This window comes from Ovis canadensis, chromosome 3 (assembly GCF_042477335.2).
Source record: "Ovis canadensis isolate MfBH-ARS-UI-01 breed Bighorn chromosome 3, ARS-UI_OviCan_v2, whole genome shotgun sequence".
Taxonomy (NCBI): Eukaryota; Metazoa; Chordata; class Mammalia; order Artiodactyla; family Bovidae; genus Ovis; species Ovis canadensis.
Window position 1 is genome coordinate 36,180,622 of NC_091247.1, and position 16,879 is coordinate 36,197,500.

Sequence of the window (16,879 nt, forward strand, 5' to 3'; positions counted from 1 at the left end):
TCTCTTTGGCCACTGTGTCGATGCTATACACATATCCAGCTGCTAGTATAGGAGAAATATAGGGTATACAGGGTTTGGCACTGTCCGTGGTTCCAGGCCTCTGCTAGTGGTCTTAGAGCGTATCCCCCTTCTTTGATGGGGGGTGGGTACTGCACTCCTTTAGTTACTTTATGGTTATTAAGGGTCTCTCCCTTAGCCCCAGACTAAGGGAAGGTTTCTTTCTCCTAGGAGTACAAAGATTTAGGGTGTTTGAGGGCTCTAGTTAAGAATTTTGGCTTGCATTTTGTAACATAGCCAAGTGATTCATAAGTAACTTGGAGACCAGGACCTGTCATATTGGAAGTCAGTGTTCTTAGTTTTCTGCTGAATAAACATTCTAAAAAGATCCCAGATTCCTGTGGTCTGTCTCCTGGCTGGTTACATGGTGGGTTTGAGAGGAACACTTGCTGGCTCACCACCTGAGTGAGGACCTCCCACTAGCCTTCTGTGTGTCCGTCCAGCCCAGCCAAGTGCCATGCTACCTTTCTGGCCCTGTCCTGGCAGCTGCCACACTTCTTGTCCTGAGGGTGAGGACCCTCACTTAACTCACCAGACTGAGGGTCGTCGGATAGAGCAGGTCCAGCCTTTGATCTTGGAGTCATCACAAAAGTCAGATACTAATAGTAACAGCAGCAGTTACCTGCAGTGCAGGAGCTGCAGGAGACGTGGGTTCAATCCCTGGGTCAGGGAGATCCCCTGGAGGAGGAAATGGCAACCCACTCCAGTATTCTCACCTGGAGAATCCCATGGACAGAGGAGCCTGGCGTGCTACAGTCCATGGGGTCGCAAAGAGTCAGACACAACTTAGCACACATGTATTCACACAGCAATGGAGAAGCAGAAACCACACTTATTAAACATCTACTGTGGCCAGATCCAGGGTGGGCACTTTTCTAACTTGTCTACTTGTTTCTCCCAACAGCCCTGCAGAGGACACTGAGGCTGGGAAAAGTGAGGTGACTTGCCCAAGGTCACCCTGCTAGAAAGTGGCAGGATTCTCCCAAGGACTGCAGGACCTCAAGGAGCTGTTCCAACCACCACACCACACTGCCTTCATGATGCTCCTTTTGCTCTGGCCCCAAATGACCAGCTGGGTTCCTCTAGACACAGGAGATGTCATGCTTGTTGGGCCATGGAACAGGAGGGAGGCAGTTGCCTGGGGCCACCATGCTGCTCTGACTTGCTTCAGATGTCAGCATCACCTCATGGGAGCCAGAGGGAAACTGTGCTTCTTGCCGGGCCCACCATGATGTCCTGGGCAGGGATGGACCGCCCAGCTGGGTGTTGCATAGCTACCATGGAGTTCTGTCTCTGCTTCTTCAAGGCTCCCCAAAGCAAGAAGAGGAGGGGTGCAGAGAACAGGAGGGTGTGAACACAAGCCCTGGTGAGTCTAGCTGCATTTGCTCTTGATTTAGGCAAACACTGAAGCCTAGAACTATCCAAAGATGAGAGGGATTTGCTGCTGAGTTGGTGAGCATTCTGTCACCACAGCAGATGTTACAGTGTTAGAAGAGATGGGAGTTGGATATCCAGTCCAACTCAGGTTAGTGGAGGGATCTAGGGAGGGTATTGCCGCAGTCTGCCCCTGAGCTTGCCACCGGGCCCTTACTGTTTACAGAGAGGGTCTCTACGGTCACCAAAGGTATCTGTGCAGCATCTCTTGGCCACACAGGGGCAAAGGCTGTCCTAGGTAGACTCAGCAGGAAACTGCTTGTTCCTCTACCAGTCAACACTCTGCAGAGGCCCAGGGGAGGACAGTGAATAGGAAGAGGGCAAGGGGCACTTTCCTTCCCCCCAGGCGGGCACATGTTCAATGCAGAAGATGGGATGGATTCAGGACACAACAGCTTTATTCAGGATCAAGCTCATGAGGCCTCTTGAAATAGCCTTTCCTTCCTGATTTGCTAAAATAAGTGAGAGCACGTGAGGCTGGGAACAACGCACACACAAGGCACAAACAACACCTGGGTTCCACGGGTAAGCGGCAATGTCCCCTTGGTTGCTTAGGAATTAGACCCAGTGACCAGTCCCAGCTTGAGGAGAGATGAAGCAGGTAACTAGTCTGTCACAAAATGGTTGGTATGACTTTCCTCCCTGTCTCTGGAGATGAGGACCCCGTGGTGAGGAGGATGAGGTCTCTGGGTGAGGTGGGAGCCATGCCAGTCCTCAAGGATGCTTCCAAGGCCCACGTCAGCTCCCCGGAAGCTGAGAAGGTACCATCTGCCCCCAGCAGGGGCAGGGTAATGTGACAGAAAGAGCACAGGGCTCAAGTCATAAGACCTGAGTTTGATCCTGATTTTGCATGTACTGGCTGTGCACACTGGGGACATTACTTTCCTGTCTTGCGGAGATAGGCTGTTCTCTTCCCTGGGCCGCCCTGCACGCACCCTGACCCAGATCACGGGCGTGGCAACCCCTGACACATAGGATCTTCTCCAGGAAGTGAGCTACATAGAATATTCTCAGCATCTTTAGCCCCTGCTTGTGAGGGTTTGGTGGGGTTGACAAAGGAAGAGCCCCTCAGCTTTTGTATTTTCCCTTGCCCCAAGTCATCCTGTAGTAATTATGATTACTATTATTTTTCTTTTCTTGACCATTCCAAGGGGGATTTTACCGTTGAATTAATAAACTGTTAAAACCCAGGGGTCTCAAAGTTCCTTTCCTCTTCCTATCTGGAAGTCCTATTTGTTTGCCCAAGGGGAGGGAGTGAGGCCAGCCTGACTAAGGCCCATCCACAGAGCCATGACACTCACCGAGATGCGGGTTTACACTGAGATGCTGGAGAGCGTCTCACCAGCCAAATCCCCAGGAAGGATGGGCTCTGTGTCCAGGAATAAGTGCCAGCAGTCTGGAAAGCCTTGCAATATCAACCAGAGAGCAATTTGCTGAAAAACTCCCTGGCTTCCTGCCACAAGAGTCTCCTTCCCAGTGGGGCTTTGCACAGAATTTAATGGACAGCAGAGGCCAATTCCAGAGGCTGAACTCCTCTCCCACCTTCCTCTGGCCATATTTGTTGGTTTTAATGACAGAATGGAGGTCTCCTTCCTGTGGACTAGATAGCCCATGTCGACATGGAGGAGTCCCGCTGGTCACCTTCTGCCCTGGTCTCAGCAGCTCCCAGTCGCTAATCAAAGCTGTTATCACTACAGGGCAGATGCCAGAGACAGAAAGGCCAGGTGTGTTCCAGCCCCAGGGTGTGTGTGTCTGAGTGTTTGCACATGTGTGTATGGAGAGGACAGAGGTGGCTGCAGCTTCAGCAAGGTCAGAAAACCAGTAGCCGGGAACTGGCCTGCCCTAGGGTGTCAGCGCAAATTAAGTGGGTCACCTCCCACTTCCTGGGTCCCTTTCGTTTCTGCAGCTCATAGAAGGAAAACTACTTCTACATTGTGGAGGGGGAAAGAGATTGAAGGAAGCCCACTTCCCCCCCAGGCCTTGTTCTGTCCTGAGAACATGGTTTAAAATATTCTAGTCACAGCTCAGACTATTCAAATAAAATAGAATTTCAAACCACACGGGGCTTGTTGAGACATTCAGTCTGCTAGGATGTGTGAAAGGCAGGGGGAGGGGCAGAGACGGCCCCTGCCACTCTCCCGTCCTTTTTATTATCAGCAGCTGCAATGCTAGACACATCCCAGTGTGTCTCCCCACCCGGGGGACGCGAGCAGTTCTGACAGCAAGCAAGCGCATGAAAGCCACGGCAAGGCTCTCCTCCCCAGTGGCAACTTTAATTATTTGAACTGGAGCTCAGCAAAATTAAAATAAAATAAAATCTGAATGTGTTTTAAGTGGCTCCTCAGTTTCTTGCAGAAAGTAGTTTGTGGGTAGGAGAGGGGGGCAAGGCTGGGCAGAGGTCTTTAAATATTCATGCCCCACATGCCACCGTGCAGAGCCATGGAGGCGGCAGTGTCTGCACCAAGGCCAGGCAGTGGAGAGAGGCCCTGGCGACAGTGGCTGCAGGGATCTAGGGGGAGGAGGCCAGAGCTGGCATGCTTCTGAAATGCCCTGGAAGCTGGTTGGCACAAAGACACACCTGGGTATGTCTCCATCATCGGTAGGCCACTGACCTAGATCCACGTGGCTCTCAGAGTGGCTCCCCCTTCTGTCTCCACCACCTCTGTCCCCCACCCCATCAGTCAATTCTAATCCCTCCTCAGACTCATCTTTCCAAAAAGGCAAGTTACATCATAATCTTTGGCACCCCAGGTAATGGAGGATAGCTCTCAGCTTGGGTTCAGAATGAATTTCGGTCACAACAGGCAAGGACGCCTACGGATAGTCACTCTTAAGTTTCAGTGTGCATCCAAATCACCAATGGTGGGGCTTGGAAATGCAGATTCCTGGGCCCTTGTCAGTGATGTCATTCAGGAAATCTGGCGTGGGGCCCAAGAATCTGCATTTGTCATATTTTCCAAGTGACTGCAACTGGAGAAACACAGACCTACAGTAGCTTGTAGCCAGATTTTCAAGGAAATGCATTGAAGGCAACACCAGTTTCCCTTTGGGATCCACTGATGATTGTAGTTTCTCAAGAGTATTTTAAGTTATTCGGCAATTACTTCAACTCTCTAGAGGCCATGGACCAGGACTGTTAGGGTTTAGAGAAGATGCTCAGGGGTGGGTGTCAGCTGGGAGCTCAGTGCTTCCAGCCTGTCCCCATGGGCCTGACTCTCACCAGAGACTTCCACCCATGGCTCTATCTAGTGTCCACCTTCCTGCACCGGGGCCCTATAGCTAGTGGAGGCCCCTTTAGGGTTGGAGGGAGGTTAACCTCACACAGTCCCACACAGCAATGCAACATCTGTTTCTCTGTCAACGACATTCAGCCAACCTGGGAGAAGGAAATCAACTTCCTGCCTTCTGTATTTAGGATTCGAGGGAAACAGATGGCAGGGCTTACAAACCTGGAAATGCATATTTCTATTTTGGCCATTTATTTTTCTGATGAAAACATTTCTCCAACATTGGGAATTCAAAGACCCAGCAGCCTGAGATGAATGATCTGAAACCCTGAATGTGAAATAGCTGTGAGCTGAAAACGGAGTGGTCTCCCTGCCTTCCTTTCACTCATGCTGAGCCAAGCTCTGGAAAAGGGCAGGAAATAGCAGAAAACGCCCAGAGCAAATGTGACTGGGGGAATAATAAAATAGGCCAGTAAAACAAAACACCTGTTTAAGCTATTGATCAACCCAAAGGTTATTAGAGAAATGATGAAGTATTAGAAAAATATCATTTTTACCTTGACATTTTTTTTTTTTAAATCAGGCTCACATTAAATCTAGTGGAAAATAAGTTTGAAGGTGAAGTGATTTTAAGGATTCCCCTTGCCTGTCAGACAGGCCAATCACCTCTCCTCATTTAGACTTCCTCTTAAGAAACCTCCCTTTCTAGGTGATGCTCTGAGACACCCGAAAAGTATCAACGATGACTGAGTAATTCCACCATTTGCAGCAGAGAGCACGGTTTCTCAAATACAATTTAACATAATGAATCTACTTATTTGTGCCCTGACTTCTTCCAGAAAGGATTTAAGGTGGCGCACAGAGATACGTAAAACATGCACTAGAAGGTGAGGGTGACAGGGTAGATGTCAAGTAACAATATAAAAGCTAATCAGGAGCAAGGCTGCTGCAAACTTACTGGGTAAAGACAGACTTAGTTCCACCATTCTTCTGATTAAAAAACCATCGTTGATCTATCTTTTCCATTCTCCTTTGCTTTATGTCTGTGAGTTTTTATTTCACAAAAAGACTAGAGGGCTTGGATTTGCCTGTACAGGAAATCCAACCCACTCCAGTATTCTTGCCAAGGAAATACCATGGACAGACTATGGTATTACATGGGTAACTGTGGCGGGTTACAGTCCATGGAGCCACAAGAGTCAGGATTCAGGGACTAAATCACCTCTTTCCTGCACCTCTCCTGGTCAAAGCCCCGCCTGCCAGGCACTGCTACCCGCCTGCTGAGGGGATGTGAATGTGGTCAGTTTCACAATATCCACAACTTGAAAGGTAACAAATTGCTCCGAGAGCACAAAGCTCTTCCTGAAAGAAGCCAGGAAGGAGTTACTCCTGTGAGTTTCCAGAAAGAGAGGACTGGCCAAATTTAAATTCAGTCCTGAATTCCTACAATGTGCACGGTACTGTCGCAATGCTGGGCCAGCATGGAGAAGCACAGTCTGGTTGTTGGCTAAAGTTCTTTTCCTCCGCCCCCATTCTTTGCATATTTATACAGAGTTTCAGACACTGTTGGTTAATATTTGTGCTCCTTACTCTATACTAGACTGCATGACAAGCCCTTTACAAATATTAACCTATTTAAGCTTCACCTCCCTGGTGAGGCACTCTGAGTCTCTACTTTCCAGGCGGGAAAACTGAGGCACTGAAAAGTTATTAATGGATACAACAAATTAGACCACCAGTCAGGGATGGAACCTGGATTGGACTCAGGTAGTTGATTCCAGAGTCCATAAGCTTAATCACTGGGCCCTCCTGGGGGTCTAAGCTCATCTCCTGGTCCCTAGAGAATATGACCTTGGGCTAAGAATCCTGGCACCAGGCCCTCAGTTCCCACACTGAAGGGGTAACAGCTTCACTGTCTGTCTGGGCCAGTGGCTCTGGAGGCACTTCACCAACTGTCCTTGATGCCTTAGTGATATTTATGTAAGTCAAAGTGTTGATGTTTTGAAACTTTGAAATGTATTGTAAGAGACCGACATCTTTTAAAAGGATTCTGTAGAAAGTTGCTGTTACCATCACCTCTTATGTCTTGGAAATATTTTGGAGGTTTGCTGCCATCAAAGTTCTATTGCAAATAGTTCAGTGCAGCTGAGTGTGGTGTTTAAGGTGAAATTCTCTGCCATGGTAAAGACGGGACTTTACCATGTTGGTAGCTACTGTCTGCCTAGAAAATGGTGCAAACGGTCCTATGGTTCTCCCACAGGAGAACAGCAGCCTGACCATCAGTCTATTTTGCTCATCTGTGCGCGTTCACCTGGAAGTGCCCGGAAGTGGGAGGAGCAGGCAGAGAACTAGAGGAACACCAAGACTTGCCTCACACGGAGAGTTCTTCATGGGCGCAGGAAACGTAGCGCTGGTCACTGTGGCATTTTCAGAGGTGGGGGTGTCAGTGATGCTGAGCAATAGCGCGTGGCCTGGGCAGAGAAGAGAGGAGTCAAAACTGCACCATTCTCGTGCACTGAAGGGCCTTGGGGCGCAAGGTTAACGGGCCCCGCACTATTCTTCTCTAGCCTCGGGACTGAAGACGCTGTTGCTTCTGCTTCCAGTGGGTAAGATAGCCTGCTTATCACTGACTGTGAGACTAGGCTTGTGCAGAGGTCTTCGTTCTAAACAGCCTGTGACATTCCAGCACCGTACATCTGGGTTACTGCATTCCCTAATCTCCCATGGCCACCAGCTTTAGCTCATAGCCCAGGAGCAGCCTGAGACACGCTGGACTTCCCCAGGTCCACCCCTGTCCCCCGTTTCCAGTCATGCCAGTGCTTTGCCCTCCAATGGTCTCAGAACTTTCACTGTCTACTCCCTTCTCCGGAGCCCAGGTCAGCCTGTGCCTCATCCGCTGGCCAGAAAACCTGGAGAACATGAGCCTCAGTCCCACGTGGTGCACAGGCCAAGGAGAGGCCCATGACTGGATGGTGTGGCCTCTTTAGGGGACCAGCTCTGGGAGCTACACTGGCCCCACAGACCACCTCTGACCCCATGTCCAGGCCAGCACTCCCAGGTGTGGAGTCAGCCCAGTGTGGGTGGCATCTCTTGGGTATGTGGAGACCCCATGCCCCCCTGGCAGTCAAGCAGGGCCTGTGAGAAGATGGGCTACGATGTGGGAAGGGTGGGAGTTGCCAGTTTCAGCTGGATGTAGTGGTAGGGTTTGGCTGAAGAATTTGGGCCCCAGGGAATGATCTAGATACAGCAAAGTTCCTAGGCACGATCCTGGGGCAAATGACAGGAGGACCTCCCTGAGCCCCAGTCTCCCACGTTATAAAGTCTCCTACCTCTCTGCAGGATGGAGGGGGTCTCTCTCCCTTCCCCTCTGCTCCCCTGTGTTTACTTGCTCCAGCTGGAGTCCGTTGTACAAAATTCCTCTCTTTCCAAGCAAAGATTGTGCATTAAGGAAAAATAACAGTTTTCCTTATTTCTCAGTGAGTTCTGTGCCTAATACACAGCAGGTTTCAACAAACTTGTCAGATTATTACTATTGTTATTGTTCTTATTTTTTAGCTAATCTTTTATTAAAGTTCTCATTTTAAGGATCAAAGGATCAAAAGGTAACATCAGCCTTGGCTTGATTTAATCACTCTAATGCCAAGGGGGTCTGAAGAAATTGTGTGGGCATACCCCAGGGCAGAGGCGGAGAGGTCCAGTGGCTCAGGGTGGTGCCCCAATTCTGTCGTGTGGCTAGGTAGGCACCAGGGAAGGGAAGAGAGGGTGATACCTTGGTGGTCTTGGAACTGGGCATCCTTTAAGGTCTGGACTTGCCACTGGGGCGTGTGGGGTGATGGTGAGGTTTGGGTCCAGCCACAGAAGCCGTCCTCGAAGTCGCAGTAAAAACCATCAGGGAGTTTACCTGCAGGGAGAGCAGAGGGGCACAGTCATTGCCGGGACTGCTAAACCCAAAACATCAAGTAAAATTAGCCATGCATGACCATTCTCTTTAATAACAGCTCCCTAACCAGACCCACATGAGTGGGTGTCTAAAGCCACTCATAGTGAAGAGAAGCCTAATCTCTAGCTTGTACATGTGCTGGCCTTCTGTTTTCTGATCTTCTGAAAATAATAATAACTTCACAGCATGGGGTATTGTTAACCCAGCTTTATATATGGGAAAGCAGAGGCTCAGCGATGTTAAGCAACTTGACCAAGGTCACAGAGTCAACAAGTAACCCAGCTGGGATTTGAACCCAGCTCTTCTGCCTTATTCAGAGAAGGCAATGGCAACCCACTCCAGTACTCTTGCCTGGAAAATCCCATGGATGGAGGAGCCTGGTGGGCTGCAGTGCATGGGGTCACGAAGAGTCGGACACGACTGAGTGACCTCACTTTCACTTTTCACTTTCATGCATTGGAGAAGGAAATGGCAACCCACTCCAGTGTTCTTGCCTGGAGAGTCCCAGGGACGGGGGAGCCTGGTGGGCTGCCGTCTATGGGGTCGCACAGAGTCGGACACGACTGAAGCGACTTAGCAGCAGCAGCAGCTTCTGCTTTATTCATTTATTTTTGGCTGTGTTGGGTGCTTGCTGCTGCACACAGGTTTTCTCTGATTGTGGAGAGCAGGGGCTACTCCTCGTTGCAGTGGTCAGGCTTCTCATTGTGGTGGCTTCTCCTGTTGCTGAGCACAGGCTCGAGAGCATACAGGCTCCAGTAGTTGTGGCACACAGGCTCACTTGCCCCACAGCATGTGGGATCTTCCTGGACCAGGAATCCAACCTGTGTCCCTGGCACTGGCAAGCGGATTCTTAACCCCTGGATCACCAGGGAACTGCCTCTTCTGCTTGTAAATTCTATGCTCTTCACACAGATCCACCATGAACAGGACCCTAGAAAAGCCAGTGTGTGTGTGTGTGTGTGTGTGTATATATATATATATATATATATATATATATATATATATATCACTGAAGTACATTTCCAGTGATCAGCACAATGATAAGACTGTGGTGGTGGCAGTGGTAGTGTTGGCTGGGACGTGGTTGGTTTGGGTCCCTCAAATCACCTCTGTCTGCAGAGACACATGCTGCTCAAAACTATCTGTTTCCCTTTGTCTCCCAATCCCCTTGCAGTTAAGTGAAGCCCCATGGCTGGTTCTGGCCAGTGACATGTGAGTGGAAGTGATGTGCATCTCCTCTGGAGTGAGGCTGTGAAAAGCCCTGGTGTAGATTTCAGTCTCTCTTCTCCTGCTGAAGTGACCAAGGAGAATTCTCGTTCCTGGGAGCGCTGCTGCAGGAAGATGGCGCTTCTGCCAGCAGGAGAGATCCTGTGGGGTAGAGGCCCCTCCCCCCAACCCTCAGTGGACAGGAAGAACCGTAAATGTTATTTTTAGCCACTGGAATCTGGGGATGGTTTATTACTGCAGCATAACCTAGCCTATCCTGACTAAGCAACCCCAGCCCCTGGGGCCTCTTTATATCATCTGTTGGCTCAGCATAAACGGTCCTGTTAGCACTTCTCTCCTTATCAGCCCGACCTCAGGTCCCATTAAAGAGGCCACCGTCAGTTCTAGAGACCATATATTTCCCCACGGCCCATGGAGAAGGACAGGAGCAGAGGGGTAGAGAGAGCTCCCTTGCTTCAGCTCGCTCATAGAATGGCTGGAAGGCTCTCAGCCCTGAGAAGCTAGTGGGTTTTCCCGACTATCCTGATGGTGCCCAACAACCCCGGCCAGGCCTGTTTCCATGCGGGAGCTCTCGAGCAGGGCCCAGCACCTCCAGTGTCCTTTCTTTGTCCCAGCCTTCTTGGCAGCAGCAGGCTGACAACGAGGGCCCTAACACTTCCTGGCTGTGACAGCACCTTAGTGAATTATTACTCATTTTCCCCTGATTCTCTGTGCATTTCACACAGAGGCAGAATTATAAATTAAAACAGGCTGTCACTGACTCTGAGCATCTCTTCCCGTTTATACCCCCCTGAAGAAACCATCCCCCCACCCCAGCAGCCCCACATGTTCCTCTGATTAAAAATCCAAAAGCAAAGGAGATCTTTCTATTTTATTTTTTATGCCCCCCTCAAGGAATTTCACATTCACTTCTTTAGCAAAAACTAACTGGTAGCTGGAAGCAACCTTCCAGAAAACGTCCTTCACACATATGCTTAAACCAAGACCAAGATGGAAAATTCCAGCAGGCAACGACGGGCTTCAGGTAGAAGGAAGACGCGGGGCTGAGCTGGGTCCTGCACAGCATATTGCCCCCTCCTCACTCTTCCAGTAAGTGGAGGGAGAGAACTTAGCCTGACTTATTGGTGTTGGTGCCTCATCAGCACCAGACACCTGTGCTCTGGTCCCAACCTCTCTGCTTTCTGTAAGTGACCTCAGACAAGTCACTTCCTTCCCTCATCTGTAAAGTGGGGTAAGGTAGTGCATATTTCACAGGGCTGTTTTGAGGACAATGTAAGAGAGAGAGTATGGAAACATTCTGTAAACACAGCAGCGGTGGCATTATGAATCATCATTCATATCTAGGAAGGGAAACTCAACATCTGAAACTGCCAACACTGCCCTAGGGGCCAGAGATGGGTCCCTCTGCTCCTCTCTGGAAATGCCTGGGTCTTCCACTGAGACAGGATTGAGGAAAGCCATTGGCATTCTCCACCTTCTGGAAGCCCATTCTTGTCCTAACTTGGCACAGGATCCAGGGTGAGCTGAGGCCAGAAGCCCCTTTCTTTTTGGATGATTGAATAAAGGGAGATGAAATAGGCCAAAATAGGTCAAAGGGCAACTTATGTGACAACTAAAACCTTGAAGGGTGGGCAGTGGTCCTGAGAGGATTTCTACTGCTGTAAGAACATCAGAGCATGTGCTCAGCCAGGAGCCAGTCCTGAGGAAGATGGTGGGGTGGGTGCCAGCATCAAGCCCTTGGTGGATCAGGCCGGGGTGGGAAAATTGCTGCTAAGACCATTGCTGAGCAGTGTTGGCACCCTGCGTTGGATCTAAGGTGTTATGTTACCTCATCCATCTCAAGCACCTACTCAGCGCCTGGCATGTTGCAGGGCCTCAATACTCACTTGCTGAATGAAATGGGAGTTGGTCCATCTCAGGGTCGGGAAGGAGGAAATGGCTACCCACTCCAGTATTCTTGCCCAGAGAATCCCATGGACAGAGGAGCCTGGGAGGCTATAGTCCATGAGGTTGCAAAGCGTGAGGGCAAGATTGAGTGCTGACACTTTCACTTTCTTCAGTCCCCTAACTCTCTGCCACTTAGAATGTGGTCCAGGAGCCAGCCACACCTGCATCACCAGTGAAATTGTGAGCTGTGCAGAATCTCAGGTCTCCCCTCCCTTCCCCCATCTACTGAATCAGAATTTGCATTTTTAATGCTCTTCACATGACGCCCAGACACCTTAATATCTGAAAGGCACTGCTGTAACCCACCCTCTTCTTGGGCTGCAGCCAGGTACTTCGTTGGCTGGACGGCCAAATTGGCTATGTGTGGGTCAGTCAATCCCACAACATTCGGCAATTATGACACCTGATTCCACTCTAAGAGAGACAAATTGGTCGGGTCACAGAGATGTGACCTCAGCAGCAGCTGCAGGAGCTGCCAAGTATAAACTCCAGGCCAAACGACACTACTCCGTTCCTTTCCTGTGTGACAACTCTGTTAACATTTTTGATAAATATGTGTTATACATTTCCTTGAAAATATAGAGTCATGGGAAAAATGCTAGAAGAAATACATCAAAATATTATGGTTATCTCTGAGTGTCTAAAAGGGAGGGTTTGGGGCAATAGTTATTTTCTCCCGTGTACTTTTTGATTTTCCAAATATTTTACAACCAACGTGTTTTATTTTACAATAAAGAAATAAACCTAAAAAAACAAACAAACAGACTGTTTTCTCCTGACAGGAAGAGTATCCCAATAAAGAGATGAGATTATTGAGTACGTGGAGGGGGAGTAAGCTGCCTGTAACTCTGAGTGAATCCACCACCCACCCAAGGAATGAAGGGGGGCAACCTGACCCTTTTCTGGGACACTGCGTGCCTTCAAGGCCATTGCTCAGAACACAGAGGGAACCTTGAAGACACCCTTCAGTGGGTCTGTATTCAGGGATGTAGACATGAACTGGCTATGTTTAATTAGAAAGAGGTGTATGGTGTATGGTGGTGGGCTTGGAGGATGGGATGTGAATGGACACGTTCCTGATTGGATGAGAAGGACAAGAGCAGTGCCACCTCCATTTCAGGTCCCCAACTCGTCTCAGTCAGAAATGCCCCTCAAGGTTGAGCCTGATAAATCTGAATGAAGCTTAGTGTGAGTATGGGGAAAGTGTCGGGAGTTGAGGCTGGGAGTTGTCAGGATACAGCCTACTTTTTCCCTCTGAATTTCAACCATGGTTGAACACCCTGGCTTAAGTTTAGTGATCCTTATGGGGACATCCCCACCAATCTTAAAATGACTACTGCTCAGAGAATATGTTCCAACAAGTTCCAGACCACCTGGGGAAGGACCAGATGAGGTCAAGAGCATTATCTTTAACACATCATGGACAACAGCACCTCAGCAAGCATCATGTTCCAACTCATATTACTGATGAGGAAACTGAGGCCTAGAGGGTGGAGGCGAGTGATCTGAGTGACCCCTAGAAGAGCTCTGGACCTCCCTGCCTCTTCCTGGCCTCTTCTTCCTGCGTGGATATGTGCTGAGAGTTATGTTGGAAATTGCCAGAAACTCATGTAACTAGTGGGTCCGGCTTGCAGTTGAAGCCAGCCTGGATCTGAATCACTGCTCAGCCACTGGCCAGCAGGCTGATGGACTCCAGGTTCCTCATCTGTATCATGGGCACAATAGCATTGTTGCAATAGGATTGCTGTGAGGGTGGAATAAGTTAATGCATGAAGAGTGTTCAGAGGAGCTCCTAGCATACAGAAAATTCTCAGTGTTAGTTGTTACTATGACTATTGTTATTATCTTCATGGGGTTGGTTTCCAGAATCAACATTAGCCAGTGTGATGGGGAAAACAGCTTAAATGCTGAGAGAATAGGGGTGCCCATAAAAGAAAAAGGATATTTACCAAGAGTACGACCAAGATCAGAGTGGCAAAAAGATCAGAATAACCCTCCTTCTAATTGGACTTTCCTTCTATCAACCGACTTCTGTAGCGAAGAGCTCGGTGGGGTGTTCTCCAGGATGGATTGGTCATTCTGACAGCTGGTCAGAACAACTTTTCAAGTCTGGCTGAAAAGGCTTCTGGGCTTCAGGTGCCCGCCCTCCTTACTGGAACCAGGCTGCCCTCAAGCTTGGAGTTGGCCCTGAAAATCCATTAATGGCAAGCCCCCAAATGGTGGGAAATGCCCTAAACCCACAGTAATGAGCTGGATCCCGCAGGCTCAAAGCTCTAATCATGGCTCTGTTCCCGACACGCTGCGTGACCCTAAACAAATCAATTACCTTCTCTGTGCTTTCATTTTCCCAATTGTAAATCAGGGCATGGACTGCCTGACCTGTGTCCCAGCTGGGAAGTGGATATCACAAACTTTAAAAAGGCCAAGGCAAAGTCACACAGCTCAGAGGCACTGCTGGAAACACCATAGAGACAAATAACTAGAGAGAGACAAATAACTAGAGAGAGACGCGCATACAGGCTGGGTCCGGGGCAGCACGGCTGGGCCTGGCTTCTTGTTGGTCCCTGTGCGTAGTGAGAGCTTGGAGAAAAATCCAGGAGCAGACCAGTGTGGAACAAGCCAAGGGCTTACCTGCAGCTCATTACCAAGTTTTATCTAAACAACCACTATTCCATGATTATTGGAAAATGTTATTGGAAAATGTCACTGGAAAGTTTTGTATAAAAAGGAAGATTTTAAAATTGAAAAATGGATTTCTTTACTATTTCACTTGAAAGGGAATATATAAAACCTTTTTTCTGTTAAGGGAAAACTCTGTCCTCCAAATGACCTTGGGGACACTGTGAACTTCTTAGAGCTGTTTGGCAGGCAGGCCCCAGCGTCCTGGAGCCACTGTGTCTGAAGGGGCACTGACTTGGCTGCCCAGGGCCCCAGAGCACCCCAGGCTGCTGTGTCCTTTCCCAGCCATGGTCCTCTTGTTTCACTCCCTGCCTGTGTGTTGGATTTTCAGCTCTACGAAGACAGAGGCTGTGTTATTCGTCTGTGCTCCAGGATCAAGTGCACTTTTTAGTTCACTTTACATGTGTTCTGTAAGTGCTTGCGGTTTTCCTGGAAGAAATGTCTAGAGTGTTCACTCCTCCCCAGGCAGCTGCTGAGAACACCGTCTTCAAGTGGAGTGAGCACTGGGCTGGGCGTCAACTCTGCCCCTAACTCCTGGTGAGACCTCAGCAAGCTGTGTCCTCTGGGGAGCCCAGGTTCCCCAACTCACGCCCTCATTTTAGTCCACAAGGAGTCAGTGAGCACGTGTGCTGCACCAGCAATCATTTGAGATCTTGGTATGGGGGAAGAGGACCAGACCCACTCTGTCCACATCAGGGGAGAGAGGCATGGAAACCACCTCCAAGAAATGCAATGGACGCACCCCCACTAGCATGGCTAACATAAAAAAGACAGACAACAGTAAGTGTTGATGAGGATATGGAGAAACTGGAAACCCTTATACATTATTGGCGGGAATGTAAGATGGTGTAGCCATTTTGGAAAACAGCTTGGAAGTTCCTGAAAATGTTAAATATAGCGTTATTATATGACCCAGCAAATCTATTCCTAGGTAGGAAACCTCATTTCTAAGAGAAATGAAAACATCTGTCTGCACAAAAACTTGTATACGAATATTCACAACAGCCCCAAAGTGGAAACAACCCAAATGCTCATCCACTGATGAAGGGATAAACAAAATATGGTACAGCAATACAATAAAACAGTTTCTGGAGATAAAAAGGAATCGAGTACTGACATGTTCTAAAACAAGGATGGGCCTCAAAAACATTATGCTAAGTGAAAGAAGCTAATCACAAAAGACCGCATATTATCCGATTCCATTTGTATGAAATGCACATCTATAGAAACGGTAAGTAGATTAGTGGTTACTTAGGGCTCAGGGGAGCTGAGGAGGGAAGAGGGGGAGGAAGCCAAAGAGGGAGGGATTGGAGGGAATTGAGAGATTGCCAAGGGTTTCTTTTTGGAGTGATAAAAATGTGCTAAAATTAGATTGTGGTAATGGCTGCATAGTTCTGACTACACTTAAATTGTACAGTTTAAATGAGTGAATTGTATGGTATGTAAATTATATTGCTCAAAAGATGTTAAAAAGTAATGAATATTATGGTGCATGGATGCGGGGTGGGGGTGGGGTTGCACGGAGGAAGAAGAATAAACTGTACTGGATGGCAATGGTCAGAAGATGCTTCTCAGAGGGACTGACTTTTGAAGTGAGTCTTGGAAGAGCAGATGTGACTTAAGATGGGAAAGGGCATTCTGGGAAGGGAAAGGACACAAACAAAGCCAGGAAGGTGTGAGGATGCTCAGAGGAGGTTTGATGTGGCTGGAGCTGGGGTACATGGAAGGCTGTGAGGATAAAGGAGGCACGTGGGTGATGAAAGAAAGGCTTAAAAAGTGAAGGAGGTCTGGGCCTCGAAGGTTTCGCACGTCATGTTCGAGTTGGGCTGTAGTCTGCACATTTTCTCTATACATGAGGATGCTGAGAGCATAACATAAAATCTGGCTTGGTTCTTAATTATACGCTTTTTCTAGACCATGGGTCTTAGCTCCATCTTTTGAAGACTTGTGTAAATTTTGAAAGTTGCCACTGAGAGAACACAAGTGTCACGGGACATAAGGGAGGTTGCTCAAGCTTGCCTACCTTGGGTGGTGGGGGGAAGGAGGGGATGTGAGCACAGGGTGGGGTGGGTGGGGCAGCCCCATCTACTCACGGCACAGCTGGCCTTCGTCTTCTCCCTGGGCACAGTCCCGGTGGAAGTCACAGGCCTGCCCAAGCTGAAGGATTGTCCCGTTCCAGCAAGTGAAGGAACTCTGCAAGGCCATCTTGGAGCCCGGAGATGATCCTGGAGCGCACACAGAGACACAACCCTGGTCAGCTCAGCAGTCCCACAGGAAGGCTGTAGAGAGGCATCTCTCCATACCGTTCATATCTCACGGCCTGAGACAACCCCGGCTTCAGTCTGGCCCAAACCAGGGTTAACACCAG

At 49.0% G+C, this 16,879-nt stretch overlaps 1 protein-coding gene across 1 annotated transcript in view; it reads right to left on the bottom strand.

The window, feature by feature from the left end:
* ALK (ALK receptor tyrosine kinase) overlaps positions 1-16,879 on the bottom strand; it is a 742,529-nt gene that overhangs the window by 107,488 nt on the left and 618,162 nt on the right. Inside the window, exons 6-8 of the mRNA XM_069582903.1 lie at positions 16,605-16,736; positions 8,488-8,619; positions 7,089-7,189 (exon numbers count right to left, since the gene is read on the bottom strand). Coding sequence (XP_069439004.1) covers positions 7,089-7,189; positions 8,488-8,619; positions 16,605-16,736 — 365 coding nt within the window. The remainder of the gene's footprint in view (positions 1-7,088; positions 7,190-8,487; positions 8,620-16,604; positions 16,737-16,879) is intronic.